This window comes from Folsomia candida, unplaced genomic scaffold (genome assembly GCF_002217175.1).
Source record: "Folsomia candida strain VU population unplaced genomic scaffold, ASM221717v1 Fcan01_Sc020, whole genome shotgun sequence".
Taxonomy (NCBI): domain Eukaryota; kingdom Metazoa; phylum Arthropoda; class Collembola; order Entomobryomorpha; family Isotomidae; genus Folsomia; species Folsomia candida.
The window spans coordinates 2,972,816-2,996,269 of NW_019091212.1; the positions used below are offsets into that span (position 1 = coordinate 2,972,816).

The 23,454-nt window shown below is 42.8% G+C and overlaps 1 protein-coding gene across 1 annotated transcript; it reads left to right on the top strand.

Annotated features, from left to right (window-relative positions):
* Nucleotides 1–1,407: 1,407 nt before the first annotated feature.
* On the top strand, nt 1,408–23,231 carry LOC110858233. Its single transcript, XM_022106915.2, has 4 exons — nt 1,408–2,229; nt 10,307–11,298; nt 12,246–12,571; nt 21,959–23,231. The coding sequence occupies exons 2-4, from the start codon at nt 10,566–10,568 to the stop codon at nt 23,018–23,020; spliced, it is 2,121 nt and encodes a 706-aa protein (XP_021962607.1). The 5' UTR covers nt 1,408–2,229; nt 10,307–10,565; the 3' UTR covers nt 23,021–23,231.
* The last annotated feature ends 223 nt before the right edge of the window (nt 23,232–23,454 follow it).

Consider the following 23,454-nt stretch of genomic DNA (forward strand, 5'->3'; position numbering starts at 1 on the left):
TGATGAGTCGGTTGGTTGGGGTAGAGGGGATCCGTACAAAGGAGTATATAACGATTAAGGAGATGTGGATACGAAGCGAAAACCCGGAGGATACATAATTGCCCTTTGTGTTCGCTTTTAGAGAGGAGAGAGAGAGAGAGATGAAAAAGAAGCCCATCATGCCGTGGTGGCAGTGGATATGATCACGATCTATGATGCCTCCATTTAAGGCACATTACTCGCTCGTAAATAGACGGGTATAATTATCATTCATTCATCTTCGTCGTCCTCCTCGCCTCTTAGTTAGTGAGGAATAACCCATCCAGCCCCGGCACCGTGGAGAAAAATGAAATGCTCAATTCACGGGAAAACTGATTTCTTCTTTCAGTTTCAGAGGACGTCAGTTAGTAGTTTACCCACCTCTTGCGCCTGCACTTGTTGGGATTGATTTTAATTTGGGAAGAGATTTGTTACATGGACGGAGAGAGAGAGAGAGAGAGAGCACATGCAGCCTTTGAGGTATTAATGGGGCCGATTCCTCCTTCTTCTCCAAAGCTACGTTGGTTACACATTGTTTTCGTGATGGTTTAATAGCAAGAGGAGAAGAAGAATTGACGTGAAGTGCTCTGGACTTTTCTGTTGCTGCTCGGAGGCGTGTTGGGATTCCAAGTCACGTTATGAGATGATGTAGTTCTTCTTCGAGAGCTAGTGGTCTTTCATCCTCTGCAACTAGTACAACAACCACTTCATTAAAAGCAGACCACCACCACCACTAAAAACCACTCAAAAATCCCTTTTTAAAACTTTTCTTCCAACAACATACATAAAATAACTCTAATGATGATCATGCTCTTCTGCTACTTTTCCATGTACATACATCGCCACAACTTCCGAAGGGTGGTCATACATACGCATCTATTATCTTGTGCATAGCACAATTGAACTAATAGTTGGATGGTGGTCACCCCAACGTTCAACTTGTGTTCCTACAATTGCTTCCCTAATAATGCACCGCGTCGCCCTTGATTTGATGCTTGTGCCGTATATATTAATAAATAAAATAAAATAATTTTCCATCACGGCACACGCACATATAATTCCCTTCAGAAAGGAGTACATGCATTGCTGCATATTTTATAATACTTGTTGTTTGTTAGGTCAGAGAATAGCTTGCTGCTGCTGATGATGATGATAAACTACTAGACCCAGAGAGATAGCATCACCAGGCTTTCAAGTACCCTGCCCTCATGGTGAAATGAAACCATACGACGCATATTATGCTATACACTGCTTCTGCCGAGATGAATCCTATGTACAGCATAGCAACAAAGGGAATTAATAGGGGAAATAATGCATTTGATATTCATGCCCGCTAATGGATGAGAGAAATGAAATCTCTCATGTCAGATCTGGCTGATGGGCAAATATTCTTCTTCTCTTGTTCACCAGCTCATCACAAGTGGGGTGTAATGGGAGCAGGAGTGAATGTTGGTTGGGCATTTGGACGGATAAGTGCTCCGTTGCTGCTGCTGATGCTACTTAACTCGGAGGAGGGGAGGAAATTCTAGATACGATGACGACGACGACGAGGTTCACTCAATTTGCTCGAGAAACCGTTTGAGCCGACTTCAGCATTAAACGCTTTGTTCAAATTTTTACTCGCTTGCTTCGACTTTTTCATGATGGATCAAGAGAGCGAGTCTTGTTGTGCGCACGACGCATTAATTGTTGTTCCGAGTCGAAAGATCATTTATTGTTCAAAATCTCATCGCTTTTCCACCAAACGATTAGCTCCGCATGTCGAGAACCCTTCGATGATGAGGTGACACTAGCTGGAGTACAAAATACGACGACTCTGTCACACATTACACAGGAGGAATAACACACAAACTGAGGAATCGGTGAGAGCAGAACACGAAAGAAACCATTGCCTCGCTCGCTCGCTCTCCGTTCTCCCCATTTATTATCAGCCGAAAGTGTTGCCGGGGTGAGCAGTGTGCTTTTGGACGTGGTCTTCTCCACTTCGCTGCAGCGCGTTCCATCGCTTTTGCTCATCAGCATTGCAACTTCTCCTTGGTCGTGTTCTTCTCGACGTGCAAACAAACAATAAGTGATTATCAACAAATGATTTCTAGTTTTTGTGCTTTTCTTTTGTAAGACAGTCAAGTTTCGAAGGGAGGTGTGTGCCCTGATTTTTGGGGAAGGAAGAAGTACGAACTTGTTGAAGAAGTCGCAGTTTGGCGGGGACAGGTTGGTGGAAAAAAATATTTATTACTTTATTTGCCCACAACAAGTTATTAATGGTATGTAGCATGATATGCATCATTTGTTCGAATTATTATGGTCGTCGTCGAGTGGCGACAGAGAAATTGATGGCACGCATTCATAGTATTTTTGCTTATTCACTATTGTGGCTCAATTTGAGACTGGCAAACTACGTGTGAACTGAATAATAAAAGTACAATCGACTAGGACCGAGGACGGATGTGTGTACTGTATATATCATTCTATAATTATGGCTCATTGATATTTGATCAGGTTATTCATTATAAAATGTAATTAAACTTTTTAATTGAGGAGAAGAATGGGTTTTGTTTAAAGAATGAGACGGAGTCAGTTTACAAAAACATGTTTTGACCAAACGAACCAACCAACCAACGAGCCAAAGACGAACTCGGTTGACCCATTGATTAGAATAAGTATATTTTTGTACATATTAATGTTATGACAATTCGTGCGTATTTATTCTCCCCGTATTATGCGGAACTCTCCAGCTAGTAGACTTTGCAGTTTGGCTTTGTTGACATTCTCTTAAATTGAGAATGATACGGGGAATGAATGAGACAAAAACAATGCCATTGTGCGTCGCCAAAAGTTAAGTAGGATACGATAAACGGCTCCTTATTCTTCACATTATCATCATCGTTACCCAATCCTGGTTTGCATGTCCTGGTGGCTGGCAATCATTTGTTTTTGAAAATATGAGGTCGCCGTCGGGCTATTCATTCGAGTGACTTCCTTCTCGTCGTTATGGCGTTAATATACCTTATCCTCCTCTTCTCTTCTATGGACAGACCTAGTTGTTGTGTCGCCCAGAAAGTGGGTGAGTGAATGAATGTTCAGCCCTTAATTCCCTTAATGTCCAGAGCGAGTGAGAGATAAGTGAAAGGCGAGAGTGGGAGGCTTGGCTTCTTTATTTCACTCTCAAGTAGGTGCCAATGTCCAATTTTCCTGTGATTGCTTTCATCACCACCACCACGACGACGACGACTCGCTCTTTTCACTTTCCTTGTGGCAGTGGAGAGAGAGAGAAAGCGAAGCATAGAGAATAACATATCTCGAGTATCATGTCCATTGGATTTTGAAGTCAGGAGACGTTTTCTTTTCCTAGCACTACTTTTTTTCTTCTCTGTCTCTCTCGATCTCAACTCTCTATAGAACTATCTTCCCGTTTAGAGAAAGACTTGGTAGCACTATTGTCGTCGTTGTCGCTGTTGTTGTTGTTGCTTTTCTGCTGCTGCTGGATAATATGGAATGGGGGAAAGTTGCATCAAGTGAAACAAAGTGAAGCTGGCTGGCTGGCGATCAGAGTCACCCAGTCACTTCTGGTGGCTAATCTGGTTCAGATTTTCGCTCCCGTAATGGAGCTGAACTGGCCCATTTGGTTGGTCGGAACTCATTACGGACTCACTTGGCGAGAAGAATAGGAGAGCCAAGAACCTGTACGCGCAGCAGCTCGCATCTGTTTTCACACGACTCGATCTCGCCGCTCCACTTATTGGCTTTTCCATTAAGAAAGGAGAAGGAGAGAGAGAGTGGAGAAGAAAGAAAGCGGAATGGTCTCCCTTCAACTAAGCCAAGTTTAAGTTAGCAGAGAGAGAGATGCATAATACGACTCCCTTCCTTCTTCTTCTGCCTAATAAGCCACTTGACTACTCCAACTCCACATCCTTTCTCTCTCTCTCTTGCTCCTACTTCCCATTTAATTCACATTAATTTAAACTTATCAGGAGACAACACGGAGGAGCAAGTTTCCTCTAACCACGAGCAGCTTAAAGTCCGCTCCCATACTCGCACAATCTTCAAAGGGTAATAAATGAGAATGAATCCCTTTCTTATTCTGCCGAGTTGCTTTGGTTGGGCAAAGTCACCTCTTTCTCCTGCAGACAATCAAGTAGTAGGTTTCTCTCTCTCTCTCTCTCTCATCATCATCATCATCATCATTGAGTGGTAGTGGTACTACTGGAGGGCATAGATTACACATAGTAGGACGTGCACAATAAGGCTGGTTGGTTGGTTGGTTGGGGCTCTGGAGAGAAGAAGGAAATATCTCTCCCTCTCATTTGTTTTCACTTTGACAGTCGACAGAACCGTGCCTGGGAGAGTGAATTTCTTAAAAATGATGTTTAGGGCTCATTTTTGGAGAGAATGGAAAACGGATCGGTAATTTTGTGGGGACTGGGTTTCTCCACAGAATTACCGATCCGTTTTCCATTCTGTCCAAAAATGAGGCCTAAACATCATTTTTAAGAAATTATTTTTGTGCCTGGCTCCCAGGCAGCCTTAGTTTGAGTTAGGGAACAGTCTGGGCATCCTAGTGAGCGAGTTGACTTTTTCTCCTCGCCACTTACCAGTAATGTAAATGATTTTTGTCACTAAGACTTCTAATTTGCAGCTAATACAAAATGGATTGATTTCGTTTTGGTGGCAATAAATTCCCAAGTTTGTGCTTTACAATTGCCATGTTGCATAAATTCCATAATAAATCTCGGTGAAAAGTATTGGACTGAAACATGATATGAGTCCATGTTTCAGTTCAATACTTTTCTCTGAGATTTATTATGGAATTTATGCAACATGGCAATTGTAAAGCACAAACTTGGGAATTTATTGCCACCAAAACGAAATCAATCCATTTTGTATTAGCTGCAAATTAGAAGTTTTAGTCGAAATTTTTCTCCTTTTCTGGTTCGCGATGCCCCGTTTGGAGAGTGGGAACGGTCACTCTCAAAACCCAAAGCAACTTTTTACATGCAACTGCCTGCATTGTTTACATGAAAATCAGCTGCTCTCTTCGCCCCGCCCCCCCTCATTAGCAAAAAATCTCTCGGCACACAAGGAGACGCAACCGTCGTCTCTGTCTTTTAGTTATGAGATTTTTTCAACGTATATGCCTTCTTAATATCGCACTGACAATCTAGCTCCTCGTCGGTCGGGTTTAGCTGTGGGAAAGTATTAAATGAGAAGAAGAAGGGCGAAAGAGAGAATGAGTAGCAGGAGGTATGCAACATATTATATGGTGGTTGATGTGCATGCATGCAGACGTATATCCATGTATTAGGTACACAAAGAGCAACTCTCTCTCTCTCTATTGCGAACACTATTATCCTGCATGGTGAGTCCAGTGGAGAGAGAAATATCAAATGGAAAGCCCATTTGTTGAACAACTAACTGATGGGTTGCTTGCCTGGCTGTCGCATCACCCTTAATGTCTGTCAGATCGAACCATGTCCCTCAGCCTTGCTCTCTCTCTTGTTATGTAGTAGGAAGAAGCAGTAGTACTGTGATTGTGATATGAATTGAAGTCCACCCACTGCACGCGGAGACCAAGTAACAAGCAAGCAAAATCCTACTACATGGTTCGATCAATTAAGTGGATGCCCATCATCATCCTACTCGTCCAAAACTCGTCTCTCATCCTTTCTCCAAAAACCCGTGTGAATGTAAAAGCTGTGGCAAACATCACTTTTCACGACCAAGAGGAGGACAAAATGGGTTAATTTCATCCCGATTCAAGCCAGAGAAATGGTTTATTCCTTTGCTAGTTATGACGACTTTGCAGCAGGAGCAGCAGCAGGTCCGCCGCGATATGCATTTGATTACTTGCCTCGAAAACTGTCAGGCCCGACGAGCAAATCAAAAAATTAATTAGATCCGACGACATAACATTCAATGACTTGATGGGCCGTCACATAGGGTGCACACATTCAGGAAAAAAACCCTCACTTAATTCATATCCAAATTTCTCTCGACTGAAAATGTATACATCATGACTAACACGTGTTTGTTCCTTGTTTCGTTCGCTCGTTCGTTGAAGCATACTGTGTCTGAGCCAGGGTTCGGAAAAACCCAGGGTTTTAATCAAAAATTATAAAACCCATGGGTTTTAATGGGTTTTACCATGTTAATTGGGTTTTATTTGGGTTTTAATGGGTTTTATTGGGTTTTATTGGGTTTAAATGGGTTTTATTGGGTTTTATTAGTTTTAAGTAATAACTTAACAAAAATAATTCGGAATTTGTATCTATTCGGAAATTATTTTTGTTTTATAACACTTGAAATCTGTGATGGTAAAGGATGGAGTCAATTGTTGATTTGTTCCGAATTTTCATACACTAGAATAGTAATGAAATAGACTACTTTAGAATGAATTGAGATAACGCCTTCTAACGTATAGGAGATGTATTTAACTTCTAGAATGTAGTTTTAAGGTGAAACTCAATTAAAACCCAATAAAACCCATTAAAACCCAAATAAAACCCACTTAACATGGTAAAACCCAGCGGGTTTTATTCATTTACAACCCATTAAAACCCATTAAAACCCAATAAAACCCAACCCATTAAAACCCAGGTCGGAATACCCTGGCTGAGCTCATTGATTTTGCTTCATCGGTCCTCGTACGCAAGTGGATGGAATCTTTTCTCTTTTCTCTTGTGATGTGCACAATGAGGTTGTTTTGGTTCCTTGATGAAATGGCTGGGGGCGAATGAAGAGTAGATATAGCAGTCTGACTCTAAATTGGGCAAGTAAATATATATGAAGGACCTATAAACCAACCACCAGGACATATCCACACGTATGTATATCACGTAATATGTACTCATGCCAGTCAGTGAGAGGCAACTCTTTTCTCTTCTTGATTCCGCATCTTCACGATCAGAACAGAGCCATGAGTGAGTGCGTGTGTTGAACCAACTCTTTGTCAAGTTGTTCAAGAAATGTTATTGGTGTGGTGGTGGTGGGTGGCGAGTGAAATGTGTGATGATCTAAACGATGGATTGGATAGTGTTGGACCAAACATTGCTTTCCTTCTTTGATTTTTGAGTTGTGCATGCATAAGAGGAGAGAAAGCCGCGCACACAGTCCTCCTTTCCAATAGTTTTGTAAACGAATTGAGTTCAAATTCAAAGTCTGAGAGAGAGAGTTGGTACAAGAAGTTTGATGTAACTCGCCACCACGACTTGTTTCTCAATGAGGGAGAAGACCAGACCAGACAGAGCAAAGTGTTGGAGAGAGAGCAAGTTAAGGAATCGAAGATTGACCATTCCGTCCAACTCAGCCCACACACTTTCTTCCTTTCTTTACCCTTTTCTTTCTCTCGTTGGACATTTCATGGATTTTCATCCGTATACCGAACGAGTACGTAGTCGTCGTCTAGAAAATATCTCACATGTCGCGCTTCCTCCACATTAAGGGAGCATATATAATGGTTTATCGATGTTGAACATGGTGTCCCTTTGAAAATAAATAATATTTGAGCGGACGTGGAATGTGAGAGGAGAAGAGTTTGACACAGGACATGGCTTTCTCTTTCCTCTCCTCCATCCATGCAGGAGATCCATGATGCGATGATCCATCAGGGGATTTGATATGATATGTGAGCATTTCAACATTTTGAACCGTTCTGCTTCCTCGAATCCTCATCGACATCTGCTTCTTCTTCTTCTTCTTCTCCGGCTCCTGCTGCAGCTATCTCCTCTCTCTCGTCCTTTCTTTCTTCGTCTCACACTCGCAGATCCAGGCTGAAAAATGTCGAAATAAAAACTGGAAGCGAGTCTGTCAACCCCGCTTTGAAACATTTCATAGCGCTCCGCACGATATGATATGGGAGATGAGGTATCTAAAGGAAACGGGGCAAAAACATATACAACTCTGCCTCTCCTATACATATATGTAGCACATTTTCCCTGGCTGGAACTATTATTTGTGTGTGTGTGGGCAAGACGAGCAATGTTCCTCCATTCTGACCATTTCCCCCTTTGATTTGATTTTCTTTACTGCTTTACTACCCCACTACTGCTACTGCGGTTGGTAAATAAATGGTGCTCAAAAGTGGTCTGTAAACACGGATCATCCACAGTGACAGTGTTAAGTACTTTTGTTGTATGGGGGTGGCAGTTAGTTGAGATGATGATGAAAACTTGTCACTTGTAATGGCATCAAACGGTGGTGGGTGCCCCACCAGCCCGTTTCTTAAACGAGGTATTGACAAAGTTTCAAGTATATGAGCCATGAGCGAGCAGACTTACCTCTTGACAAACTTTTTGGCATTATTATAACACTCACTGCGCCGTGACGCCTCTTCTTCCCGATGAACTAACGAAATAATAAATCTGTGCAAAATCTTGTCCCGCTAGCTCCGTGAGACCATATAGTCAACAATAATCAGGATTTGGCAGGTCATTGGAGTGAATAATATAGAAGCTTGGAGACAGCTGCTGGAAAAGTGGAAAGTTTTCAAAAAGGATTAGAAAGAATGTACGTACTCCTAAAAGAGATTCGTCATCAGCAAAGTTAACAGACAACGTCCCATTGAAAAAAAGAGAGGAGACAAGATAGCACTTTTTTTATGCAAATGTTCTCTGAAAAAAACGAACGTGTCGCAACATACAATCAGTCGTAATCAGGGCTTGATGATGAAATTTAATCGTTTCTAAATTAACAGCAAATGAAATGTTTGGCTGATGAATGATTCGTCAAGTTGGGCAAAGTTGGCAGCGGAAAAGTCGAAACCATTTTATTCCCTGGTGGTGGTGATTACTGTAACTTAAGCACTGCAGTTTCTAAGATCTAAACTGGAATAAGAATTGTGAGTGACGAATAAATAAATGGTTAAATAACACATGACAAATTACCCAGCCCTATTTACTCACAGCGAGAGAGAGAGAGATTCCTCTGTGAGACCAAGAAACGCATCATCCCATTAGTAAATGGATTTCCCAGGCAGTATAGGAAGAGATAATTTAGGCGTGGATTGCATTGACTCTTGTCACCTCTACACACACACACACACACATTGCAGACATGATGATGATGATGGAAGTAACAGTTTGGTTGTTGGATACGATGTATTTTTAAATGGTCCAAAAAGACATGCATACATTCACACAGGATCAGATCAGAGATGAAATGGAGCAAGTAAGAAATAAAAGAGACACTACCTCATGGAGTCGACATGAATAAGTGGATAGTAGAGAACGAAGCCGAACTACATGCTTACCTAATACCTCTAATGGACACAATAAGTACCTCACCATTAAGTTTAGATTTGTAGTCGGATGGGATTATAGAGAGAGAGGAGTTTGGGTGCATGATGCTTTAATATGTATGTCTCATCCAAAAGGATTCACTTTAACTATCCATCTCCTTCTGCTGCTGGATTGTATTCCCCTTTAGTTACAATTCTCTCTATTTATTCTCCATTCCTACTACTTTGCTTTCTGCTGCTCGAGCTGAGTGATTAAACGATTGTGATTCAATCCATCTCCGGACTCATCCAACTTAATGCTAAACTCGTCCGACGGAAGGAGCGAGTTTGTTATTACACATTGCGTTTGTTGAAATGTCCTCCTGGATGATCAAGAATGTTGTGGATGGAGGATGACTGATGACGGTTCACGTTTAAAAGAGAGAGAGAAAGGGAGTCCCTCGCTGGAAGAGTACAAAGCATTTAATTCAAAAGGTCTGATCTGGATTTGGGCCTGCGAGACAGATATTAATTAATTGGAAGCGAGAGAGTGAGTGAATGAAATGTCTACCTGGTTGGTTGGTTGGTTTAGTTCATGTTCCAGAATTATTGTCTCCCTCACTCGTGGGCTCAACGATATGTTGAATGAAACGAAGAGGAGCGGATTGTATTAAATTATTATTTTCTCTGTTTTCATCAGTCTATGTGGAATTATATCCAGTCGACTGTTTTGCATGGATTATGTTGCTCATTGTGAACGGATTATGTTTTCAAACAACAAATACATAGGTCTCGAGAATTGGTCAGCCAGTCAGTGATATGACCATTACATGAATGCTGCTGACAGTCTCTTGGTGGAGTTTATTATTATTATTAAATTCGGTTCGATTTCTACGAAACAATGAAGCGGTACAGGTTTTGGAAATGGCTACTTTTCCTAAGTTTTGTTTTCCGAGTTGTTGTTTTAGTCGGGAAAATTTATCCTTTTTGGTAGCATTATTTGTAATGAAATCAGTATTATTAGCAGACACGTTCTAACTAATTCCTTGTAATGACCATGGTTTAATTCGATTACAGGTACGGCCAATAAAGTGACTAAAGGGGACACTCATTTTTCTGTCTCGTTCCCTCCCTCCCTAATTGGCCAAGTGTTGCCCAGATGTGTCCACTTAATAAAAGAAAAGAGTTCTCGTGACCATGGCCAAGTTGTGACAAAAGTAAAAGTTTAACGAGGAGGAGAATGAAAGTACGTGACTTTTGTTCATGAGTTGTTTGTGTTCTTCTTCTCGGAGCGTAAAACTCCTGTTCTCTCTCCATCTCACTGCATCTTCCTCCCATGGATGAACTCACGATGAAGGAAATCTCTCCCGGAGACCTTTTCTCCCATCGTCGTAAAGACAATGGTAGCATTTCGCCACCACCACGAATAACGACAAGCCCTTCCATCCCCACAACTACCATCATGACCAATGGTAACTCTCTCTCCCCCAACAATGGACCGATGGACTTGAAGAACAACTTGGCCATGATAATGGAGTCCTATTCTGATCCTACCCTCACAACTACGTGGCATCAGACAGTGCCAGAATACTCGAAGCCTCTCCATGTTCCAACCCCGTTCACAATCAAGGACATTTTGGGGCTAGCGGATGAAGAATCTGCTAACGAAGAAGAAAATCAAGAAGATCAAGATGACGACGACGAGGAGGAGGAGAAAGTTGAGACGACTACGACTACGACGGCGGAAATGGTAACAATGATGGACGATCCGATGGCGATGTCCCCCTCTATTCCGGCAGCTACGACGCCTAGCCCACAACCAATGTCCACCATGCAGTTGGACGATGAACCCCTTAATCTCACAGTGGTCAAGAGAGAGCCGTCCCCCTCTTCTGACGAGACCAACAACAACAACAACAATCGACTCGTGAATGGTAGTGGACGCCTCTTTATGAACAGAAACAAATCTCCCAACAATGGACCTCTACTTCCAAATGATGTAATTATCCCGAAAGTTAAGCACCCCACCAATGCGGGTACCGGCTTAAAAAATGGGACAAAGTCAAAAGGTAAGAAAACGCATTTCAAAAAGTTATCTAGTCAACAGTACGCATTTAATGTTAACCTCGTAATGATCAATATTGGGTAGTTTTTTTGGTGACATGACAGGGTTAGAAATTTGAGTGAGATAAGTAAATAAGTCGTTGAATTCATGGGGGGAAGAGTTACGAGGGAAATAATAGAGGAGGAGGCCATGTAAAAGCAATTGCTGCTCCTGCTTGTGGTGAATTAGTAGATTTTGGCTTTACTTTAGTAGTCGTCGTCGTTGTCGTCGTCGACGTCGTGCTTAAGTGTAAATTGAAACGGCGGCTAATGGCATCGGAAGCTTTAAGAGTTGAATGGATTTGTGTAAGAGTGATGATGAGGCACAATAAATAATGAGGACACAAGATCAGTTTTGTGTGTGTGGTAAATGGTCCTGGCCCATGTCCAAAGGGTGTGTGTAGCTCAGCAAGAGCGAGAGTTGCCGTTTAACGCTTCTATTATCCCACATTTCCGTCCTGCTCTCTCCTCTCTCATATCCAGCCAGAAAGACGATAATTACATGCTCTCTGCTCCTCTCTCTCCTTCGTCGTCGTCTAGTTAAATGGGCTGATGAGAATGATAAAGGAGCAATTTTACTGAATTAAATGGCACTCACCCACCACCACCTCATCACCCGTGTAAAATGCGTCGTCTTGTTGTTGTGCCCCTCTCCTGTAACGCTAGCTTCTCCAATTTCATGACGTGGCCAACAATTTAATGCGTCTCACTTACCAATCACCTACCACCATCACCACCACCACACTGCACTAATTTGCAGTGAGAGTCGACTCCCATAATAAGTAATACAAGGCTTCTACTGAAACATACATCATTTACACAATCGATTAATAGCAAAATGTGTACCGTTTGTCATTATTTACCCACCATGGATTTTGAACATGCTCACGTCCAATCTTTTGTGTGTCCACAGGGTGCGGTGCAATCAACCTGAAAACGAGCACAAAGCGTAAAGCAAAAGACCGCCGAGGTGGTCCAAGTCCCAAGATGCTCGCTGTGAGTATCGACACCACTCACGGGGACGAAGCGGGGACACCAACTCCAACGCACAACACAACTCTGCTTTCTCCCAGCCTCGAGAATGGATCGTCAAACGATAGCAAAAAGAGGAAGAAGGCTCGTACGACTTTCACAGGAAAACAAATCTACGAGTTGGAGCGACAGTTTGAAATTAAGAAGTATTTGTCAAGTACCGAGCGTTCCGAGATGGCTCGCATCCTCAACGTCACGGAGGTTCAGGTATGTGAATGTGTCATCATTGTCTTCAATTTCGTCGTCGTCGCCCTATACACGCAACCCCTTGTTCCTCTCCTTGTGACTCATCATGCAAAGCAGGCAGGAGTAGTATGTAGTAGCATTCCAAACCGTACGCATGTGGTTGACAGATAGGAGAAAGAAATTCCAGCCGTTTGGAAAGAAAGTTCCCTTCTTCCGCCCTTCTTGGCTCGCTTTTCCTCTCGATCCGCATCTTCGTATCCCACTGCCTGCGTCCAAAGTTAAATAAGAGTCTAAAAACCACCGCCACTGCTACTCCGTACATACAACTCTCTCATTTATTGTCATCAATTCCTCTTTTTGACAAGTGTTGTCTAAGACTTTTCCACTTATCATCATTCTCCCTTTTCATTCTTTCTTGTGCAGATATGCATGCTCCACATTTTGATCTGCCTCCTCCGTCGAGTTTTGGCTTTTGTTGTGTGAAACGTTTGTCGAGAGAGAGGGAGGGAGTGGGATGAATATTCACTTGGATGGATGGATGGGAGCAGTTTTTTGGCCCTTGCATGTAAAAACTACTCCACCCCCCGACGACGACGGCATAAAGTGATAGGCGACCATACCATACCTTTCCCATCATCAAGTGATGCGATGATGATATGCAGCTTGCTACAGGAGAAGAAAAGTGAGTGAGGAATTACATTTTGAAAATAAGATGAGTTTCAACAGCAGAAAACTCTGCACAGTCGTTGGCTCGTAAAAAGCCGTTTTCTATTCTTCATTTGAATGAGGATGAGATTAAATCTTCATCTTTCTCTCTCTTCTGCAGCTTTCTCTCTCTCTCTCTCTCGGATAAATTTATTGTTACACGTTCGACGTTATGACTGCTTCGCTTCAAAATATCCATGCAAGCAATCTAATCTAATTATCTACACGTCTCTTGTTCCTTCCTCCTCCTCTCCTTTTCTTCTTCCTCTCCCAGTTTGAGAAGGAACACGGATTGAATTAACACTTACTTCACATTGTCACATCGTATGTACTTTCCACTTTTCTACTCTCACTTTGTAATCTCGCTCACTTTCTTTTCTAAATGCCTCTCTCTCTCTCTTTCTAAATATTCCATTTACGAAATTGGATTCTGCTCTCATTTGTTGCATTGTGCTACAGCAAATGGCAAATTTTCATGTGATTTGATTCACCTCTCTCTTTATTTTGGATGGATATTGGATACGATTTTTAATTATTCAGCAGCAGCAGCAGGGATAAGTCATCTAGTTTTAAATTGCTGCCTCATATGTCGCAAAATGTGGAAGTCCTCCATGTAAGTTGGGTTACGTGGGTGACGTCAAGTATGGCGAGATCCATTAAGGAGGTTATAAAATGTTGAGAAGCTGTGAGTGAAAGAGATTAGGTGACTTTCTTGCTGGGAGAGAGAGCGAGAGATGAGAGGAAGAAAGAAAGGAGGATGGATAGATGGATAGATAGAGCATGCCGAAGCTTGGTCGTGGTGGTGGGGTAGTAAAATCCACGTGCCGATTAATGTCTATATTGCTCATGTTCAACTTCTTCTTTCCAAAGTAGTCTCTCGTACTCCGTGGGGCTCTTAAACTACTACTTGCAAACTGACGATGCTGTGGACATGCACTTGAGTTGGAAGGAGTGAAGACTTTAAGGATTTTGCTACTATTACTTCTACATGGTTAAAATAACATGCAACCAACTCTTAAGGATTCACTATCTTTCTTCTCTCTCTCTCTCTCTTCGTGTGTCATTTTCGCCACAATCCTCCACTCCTCACTTGGTTCACTGGCACTTTCCCATCTCTGATATGAAAGATTCGGTCAAGATGTGCTTTACTTTCTCCGTGACCAAGGTTCACCCTTATTCTTGATGGCTCTGTGGTTTACGGTATACATACATCATCCATGATAAATTCGGCTTTTCTGCCATCTCAGGCCCCATCTCCAGTTGAGTGTAACCCTCCTTAGAAAATTGTGATATGGGGCGATTTATGAAATATCAATCTAGTTGAAATCCATACAAGTTTGTCCAGAGTTTTTTTTTTGAGAAAAGAGAGAGAAAAAATCCGATTGATTCAGAAGAAGGTTCCAATTTGTGTCGTGGTCGTCGACATATGAAAGGATGATAGATTACAGGTCGGCCTCGTCGACCGGTCGTCCTCTTACACGGGCATTAAGTTATGGGACATAAGAGCAGAAATGTTCTTGATTGGAACGATCCTTATATTTCATCACATTCACCTAGAGTTCAATGACTGCCCCGAAGAGCACAGAGATTGGGTGGATAGGGAGTCCTTATTAGGGACTAAAGTATAAAACAAATGTTGGTTTTATCATTAAAGTGCACAAGAGCAGGAAGGGAGATGTATCTTGATCGATATCTATGTGTGAGTCGTCGCAAAGTTGGAGGAATGTAGCAATATTGGAATATTTGAAATATTTCTGGGGATGGAAGTATGCATATCAAAATAATTTGAATGTAATAAGCAAGTAATTAAGTAATGTCGAGGTTCTGCCGAGGCCTCAATTATATTATTGGAATATTTTCAAATCCACCCACATACTAAAAATGATGTTTTCCCGGATAAGCGAAGGGTGTCAATGCGTGTAATCCAGATCCCAGTTATTCAAGAATTGATGAGTATTGAGGAATTGTGAATGAGTAACAGGCGCAGTATGACACTCCACATTTTTGTGAAAGTCATTATTGACAGGATTTGTAAAAGTTCATCTCCCTTTTTCCGTCTCTCTCTCTCTCTCTGAAAAAGAAAAACCATTTTAAAGAGAGAGTCAGTGAGGACTGCAATTGACTGATGGAAATTTAACTTCCTGTCTGCCACCGTGGAGAAATTGTCTCAATGTTCAAGGATACGCATGAACTGCTGAATGAGCTCCTTTTCGAAAAACCAAGTGATTCGGATGAATCGTTGTTGTGAAACATGTAAATAGATTTCCCAGTTCCGGCTACATATTTGGCCGGATGAATACGAGAGTATGTGTGCGTGTGTGTATGTGCATTTGGTAAAAGTGAGAGACATGCCATGACGAGTTCATGACGAGAGGAGAGGAGCAGGCCATGTCGCAAGGATGATTATTTTGATGATGATGAGAAGTTGACGATTCTTTGGAGATCATTTAAATCCAGGAGATGGTAGTTTGACGACTCGCAATCAAAACTGTTCATTTATTCTGTCGGAGCAGGAGCAGGCTGGTTGTTAGTGATGTAAAGCAAAGTAGCAGAGCCGGTGGGGTGGATTGCAGTGGTGGATGGAGATGGAAGTTAGTCCTCGTCGTCGTCAGATTCTTCTTCCTCTCATTGTCCCAAATGACCTGAAAAGTTGCATCAATTCCTAGTGAAATGTCAGTGGATTTGTTTGAGAAATGGTTGCTTTAGGAGGAGGATCGAATGGACAAATGCTGTCATTTAGACGGAGCGTGTGATAGGGGATGAGGTGCTTGGGCCGCGATACGTATAAATCCTTGTCTTCTAGGAAGACTATTGTCATCCCAACTCTGCAGAGTCATCAGTTTCAAGTCGATATGATTCATGATGGATTTCCAGCCGAGGGGGTTGCTTCCTTGCGATCATCATCCAACCAGCCAGCGATTGTCTCCTCTCTCTCTCTCTCTTTACTCGTATACATGAAGTGCCATTCATGAGCATTCATCTGTCTCACTGCCACGACTACCTTTTCTCTTTCTCTGCTGTTCTGCTGCCGTATGTAGCACGTATGTAACTAAAACTCTCTGTAACCTGCTGCAGGGAAGTGACAAAACTTCCACTCCAGTGGTACTCTCATTTCTGATATTATTTACCCATGTGTAAACTGGGCGAAATAACATCCATGCAGGAAGTATTCAATTAATGAACCGTTAAGCGAGCGAGAGAGGCATCCTAGCGGGTAACACGTCGGCAAATAAACGAGTTGCCAATTGGCATTTTGTTGCAAGAAGTCGAGTCAAAGGGAGCTGTAGGGATGGATGGAAGGCAGAGAGAAAGAGAGACCTGTCTGGAAATAAGGTTCGAGTTGAGCCGAATTAGTCTGGTGGGATGTATATATAGCACAGCCGTCGTTCTTATGATGATAATGTGGTTGTGAACTGTGCTCTCGAGTCAGAGTTTGATCTGAGGAGAGGAGAAAGTAGCAGTCGGAGAAGAAGTGTGTGTGATAAAATGTCTCGTTTGACTAGTGGGGAGAATTTCTCAGCGGATGAGGAGGGAGTTCCTTCTTTAAACAAATTAGATATGAAAGTTGAGAGAGAAGTTGAGCCATTCAGCGGTGGAATTATTACTCTGACTTGTTCCCGAGCTTTCATCGTATGCTATTCTTGCTTACTGCGTACATACCACTCACTCTTGCCCTCCGACTTGTAGATATATGGACATTATATACACATACACACACAATGAGTGGCTGCCTTTCTCTCTCCACACCCGGTTTCGACTCGCTACTTTATGGCTTCATCTGTCCGTCTAGTCCTCATTCATTCAATTCCGCCAAGCCAAGCACTTCATGATTTCGTGATGATTATGATGATGCAAGGAAAACTTGAGAAGTACTTCTGACAGGCAGCAGAAGAATCAGAGCAAGCAGCAAATATTATACAACTCTCTCGCCAACCCACCAACATGTTTGCTTTCTTTCTTTCACTGGACGATGGAGTGGAGTGTGTGTCGCCTAATAAGGTGCTGACTAGGGCATGTTGTTGGATGGAGAGAGAGTGAGTGAGGGTTGGTGGGGGGTTTATCTAGTACGTAGCTTGTTGGGGTCTTCTTTAGAAACTCTCTGCCATCGTACTGCTCCTGCTATCGAGTGACGCTAAGTGAACTGTTTTGTGCAGTTACTGGGCTTGTTATGTTGCCAAGTATGAAATATGCATGGTGAAGAGATCAGTAGTAGTGGAGGAGAGGAGAGAGTTGTGGCTCTTACTGAGCAGAACTCGAAACTGTAATCTGTGCCTAGCAATTCGTGATCGTCTCTCTCTGGTTCACTTGGTGTGCGGTTTAGGTTAGTTTGACTAAAGCGGATACATCTCTCACTTTTCCTTGCATTTTCCTCGCTTTCTCTCCATTTCAAGGGAGAGAACGTGGGATTGTGGGGCCAAGTTTAGAACGTAGAACGTGGTGGACGTTTGTTCGTTCGTTCGTTCGTTCGTCTCTTTTTGGTGGTGCAGTCAGTTACTATCGACAAAATGAAAGGAAGCGTGTCAGCGCAATCTAGAGAAATACCGCAGTTTCGTGGTATAAACTCAAACTTTGGGCAGCAGTCTACTACCCAGCGGCAGATCTCATTCTATTGATTCATTCCCTTGTGGATGAATCCCGTTGGCTCACGTTTACTTGTAACAACTCGAAGGATTCCATAGTTTGACTCTATCTCTCCTGCCGCAATTTACCACGGCAGCATTACTACTTCCTCTCTTTCATAAATATAATCGCCCCTTTCTCTTTTCCCAGCCATATCCCCACTCCATGTGTATGGCTCCAATCGTCGTCTCCAAGCAATTCATTTGCCAACCACCACCGCACCAGTCATTTCATCCACGTCACAATCGAATTCAACTAATTGCCTGTTGGAGCATGTGGCTGTCTCTCCCAAGAAATTCAAACGTTTCTCTTCACAACTTTTTCTCTCCGTCCCCTCTTCACAACTGCTCGCCCTGCTCTGGCCCATTTCAGGCAGTGGCTTTTGTGTATACAGAACAGAGCAGTTCGTTGTTAGTGGTTCGCTGGTGGTCGTCGTTCCTGCGAGTTGGGAAAACTTACCTTTCCCTTTCAAGTAATGAGCTCGTAGTTTCTCCCACCTTGATTCATTCAATACCTTGTTTGCACTGGGTTGGTTGGCAGTCCCATTTCTCTCTTGATTGTTATGATATGCACAACAAATGGTAATTTCCAACACGATGAAGAGTGGCAGTAGCTGTTCCTACCTAATTTTGAGAGAAAGTCGTAAAGTGTGGCGTCGAGTGATTGTTTGCGGAGACAACTTTCTCTACATACACCCGCCACCAAGACCACCACTCCTACCTCGCTGCCCGCGTTCTTCGATGGCGATGATAATAAAGTCTCGAGTAAACTTTGTGTGTGTGTGTAGAGCAGCAAGCAACAACGCCAAGTTAAGCTCTGGTATTACCTTCATCGCCTCTCTCTCTCTCTCTTCTCACACCGTTGGTAACAGCACAGCGTGTTCTTCTCCTCCTCTCTTGTAAATACATGGAGCAGGGAAGGAAAGCGATTAAGTGGTGGTATGGATTACCATCTCACTGGTTGGTCTTCTTCTTGGTGGTGGCGAGTGCAAATAGCAAAAACCGCATGAACACCGTGTGTACTGCATGTTGACTGCAATCAAGCGGAAAATGTATAATACTTGGTTGGTTCACGATCAGAATCGTTGTCTCCGAATCATCCAACCTACGATATACTTGCCATGACTGGCTTTAATATAATGCTCCTCCTGCTACAACTGCTACTATTATCCACATCCTTAGAGTGAGTGAAGTGGTGGACTTTCACTCACTCATCCACAAACCATGGGCTACCCTCCTTCTGCTTTCTTTATTTTATTTTTTTCCCTTCTTTCACTACTCTCGATTCACTTACTTTTCCGCTGAACTTGCTCCACCTTCAACTTTTGATCCAATGAATGGCACCTTCCTTTCTTCAACTCGTGCTGCTGCTACTTTTACTCCTACGTAGTGGCCGACCAGGCAGGATTGCCCATCAACCTCTATTACACAGCTCTTGGCACGGTCGTCTCAGCCGTCGTCATTGTCTCAACTGCTCAATCATCGCCTATAGAGAGAGAGAGACTATGATTTTAGCCCCTGATGCGGCTCTGACGAAACTGTGTACACCATACACAACTTTTACTTTTATTCAATCACTGCATCTCGAAAGGAGTGAATGGGTTTGATTGTGAAAGCACAACTGGTTCGTGGGTTATTGTCAATCTTCCCCCCTTGCTCCCGCTCCCAAACTCGTGGCTATTGATTCACCCAAGTGAATAATGAATACAACTCTCTTGGATGGTTTGGTTTGTTTGGATAGTCTCCTCCAAACTACTACTCATCATTAGAAACAATTATGCTAAATCAGGAGGGAAAGAGAGGATGGATGGCTATGCATAAGCCGATTTGATTTTTACAATGAGACGTGAACATATATTTGGCTGCTCTTTCTCTCCTTCCAGAATTGGAGGATGATTACGCTACATACTTATTTGAGTTTCAGAGACTGAATTGTTTAAGTATTTGTACGAGTTTTTGGGGTCGCAACAATTATAAATGCTTACATGCATAAGGTATGATGAAAATGGAGGCAGCGGGCACATGTACTTGCATGGTTGACTGGTTTAGTTGTGTATATTGTGCAGCAACAGAAGCAGCTCCCCTCAAATTCATGTTCATGAATAAGCCATGTCCTCCTCGTAGTCGTAGTCGTCGTAGTAGTTGAGCTTCCTCCACACTCCATCCATCCTCATCTCCAGAGCATTTCTCAATCTTTTCCTTCCTCTTTCTCTCTCCCTCCACTGCCACGTCTTGATCCACACTTTCACTTCACATGCTCGCACATTATATGCAACATCAGTTCTAATTCTCCACACTTTTCCCTCCTCTTTCTCTCTCCACTTCAACCCATTGCGGTTGCTACAGACGTTCCACTTTGTCTCTTGAATTGATATTGCCACCCAGTAGCAAACCAGCGTGGATCCATGCGTTGCTTACTTGCACTTAGGTTCTCCATAATAACCATCCGTCAAGTGTGTATTCATGTTTCAAACAACTCCTTCATATTTATCATGACATGCGTTCTTTGTTGTATCTACTACACCGTTCAAAAAGTGCAGGGTTGCTTTACAGCATGCACACGCAGGTTGTTGCTGAATAGGATGTGAAAAAATTGGGCAAGAGGACGAGGTATTTCAAAACGTGTGTATGTAGATGGCAAACTCTGAGGATGATCTCTCTCTCTCTTTGGTGTCAGTGAAATGTCCCAAAATTGCGTAACTCGGCTCTATATGAACTCGGCTACTGCATGATATTAATTTTCCATGGGAGTGGAATCACTTGAACGGGGTCGTCAAGTGAGGAGAGACACGTCAAGATATGAAAGTTTTTCCTGCAAGGATTACTAAGGGATAAGTAAGTGGTGCGGTTCGGATCATTTTTTGAAGCAGCAGCGAGTTGTTGTATCGGCTGGGACGGAGGAAAGAAAGATCGAGATCTCTAAAAAGTATCCGAGATATGACTGGCAGAGTTTGGTTGGAGAATCAGAAAAGAGAAAGTGGTTGGTTGCAGAGAGTCAGCAGACCTCGCATTTTGCTCCAAGTGAGGATGTTTGGCTTAAAAGTTGAAGAGGTAGCAGAAACAAGCCAAGCAGAGGATTGTGACGATCATATTGTGTATCAAGAGAAAAAAGAAAGGGCACCAAATGCGAGTGTAAAGAAGAGCAGACGATCGATTGATCGCACACAGTCGGTTACATTTATTATGTTGGCAAGAAAGAAAGAGTTGGCCAAACGAGAGGATTTTTCCTCTGGGACTGCATCTTTGACTGTTTCCACCCATCCATCCATCCACCACTACCAAAAACACTGCTGCATCCTATGTACATACACCCAACGGAGAGAAAGCAAAAGCAAATCTCTCTCTCTCTCTCTCTTCATCCTTAATCCAAACAACAACTCAGATCTGCAGAGGGCGAAATAGGTAAATGCTTTCTCTTCTTCGGCAGGAGAGAGAGAGAGCCAGCTTTAGCTTACAAGTCGTCCAAGTTAATCAGAGAACGAGTTTTGTCTCCACCACCATCACCGCTTTATCTGATCACATCGCATCACATAGTACTTCTTCTCGGTCAGATGGTCCCACATTCCTTTAGACTGGCTGCTGGCTGGGTGGCTGGCTGGCCAGGGATGAAAGAAGGAAAGAATCAATATCCAGAAATAATGGAAGATCTGACTTCACCAATCTGTCCAATGGAGTTCATGCACGACATAATAGCCATATTTCTTGGCCAACAAACTCTTACGACAAGAGAAAACTCACTTCCTCCAGCCCTCGCTCCATCCATTCCAGCCCGCACTTGTAGCCTGCTATCCTCTCTTTCTCTCTTTCCCTACTGCTGCATATTTCTTACTTGTTTGAACGACATCCACCCACTGACATTATGGTCACCACGCAAATCTTATCTTGCTATTGTTATATTCCTTGTTGGGAATATGTACTCTGCTTTGGTTTAGCCATCACATTCACTTAATACTTGATTCCAATTCACACTGCACATTCGTTAAATACACACACGTTGCTTGATAAACTTTCCCCACTCTCAAATCTGTTGAGACTATTAAAAACCATTTGACACCAAATGTTTCTTTTTTTTGTACGTTTCCAGGTCAAAATTTGGTTTCAAAATCGTAGGACCAAGTGGAAAAAACAGGATAATATTAGCAACGCAGAAGCTGCCGAGCACAAAGTGATGGCCACTAAGGGCCCTGGATCAAAGAAGGATAAAAACAGTCATAATCATAGCAAAGGGACCTCTGGAAAAAAGACTGTTGGTGCTGGGTCAGGTGGTGGTGGCAGACTCCCAGGAACTTCCGAATGTAGTTTCAGCATTTCTGGGAGTATCGACTCTAGCGATGACCACTCAAACTGCGCGTCTCTTAGCGAACATGGGAGTGGGAACACGTCCGAAGGGGCATCCCTATCAGAAAATAAGCACCACAACAGCAGCAGTAGCAAACTAACCATCTCCACCACTATCGCTGAAGACTTTTCCCTCCTTCAACAAAAACTTCACCACAATCAGCTCCAACAACCGCTTATCGTACCTTCTCCCACCAGTGTGTTACTCAGCCACTTAGCCAGCGCTTTGAACCACAAGTCTCCTGATCCTTCGCTCTCGCCATTAGCAGCAGCAGCAACAGCAGCAGAAGTTGAATTACCACGAAGAGGTCGAAGTCCTCCCATTTCCATTCCGCATTATCTTTTTTCGTCCACTGCACTATTAGGGGGAATCCAACCCCCAGTCTCTGTTGTTCCGTCAACTGTCGGCACAGAAAAAGAAGGTGAAGGGGACGAGAATGATGAAGATGATGAAGGTGATGTCGATAATGAGAATGTGAGAATGCCAGAAATTATTATGAATCATCAGGGTCATGACCACGACGACGAAGATCAGGAGGAGGAGGAACTTGAAGAGAACATGATGCAAATCGTTGAAGATGATCCCTCCGACAATGTCCTCGTATCCGTATGTGGTTCTTCTCTGGAGAAAGGTCATGTTGATCCAGAGGGAGACTGCAGTGGTAGCGGCGGTGAATGTCATCAGGGCGGCGACGACATGATCTCTGACGGGGAAGAAGACGTTGAAATTGCAGCAGCTGCATCTGTGAACAAAGACTTGGAAAGTGGTAACAAGGCCCCGTTCGGGCCAGTGAGTCAAGCAAGTTGAAGGAATACACTACACATCCCACATTTTTTTATACAATAGTTGCATCCCTACCACTGATTTTTATCTAGCAAACGTATGTAATACTTATAAAAATTTCAAAGTAATCGTAACATAATGTATTGGTCACCAAATATACTTTTGGACAAGTGTGAAGAGGATAGATTGATGTCGGAATTAATAAAAATTCTTTGTGCTCAAAGTTAAAATAAAACTCATAATGCATATCATATAATGTGTCATGTGCATAAATATCGCTCATCTCAAACCCGGTCGAGTCGCCATTGTTGAGATGAATAGAAAGGGCATGTTACCATGTTACCATCAAAACCTAACTACTCATTCACTGAGTCTCATTGCATAGCAGTACGACCACGGCATTCGTTCAAGGAAATCGGGCTCATAAGTTTGATTTGATATGTAAGTACGTAAAAATA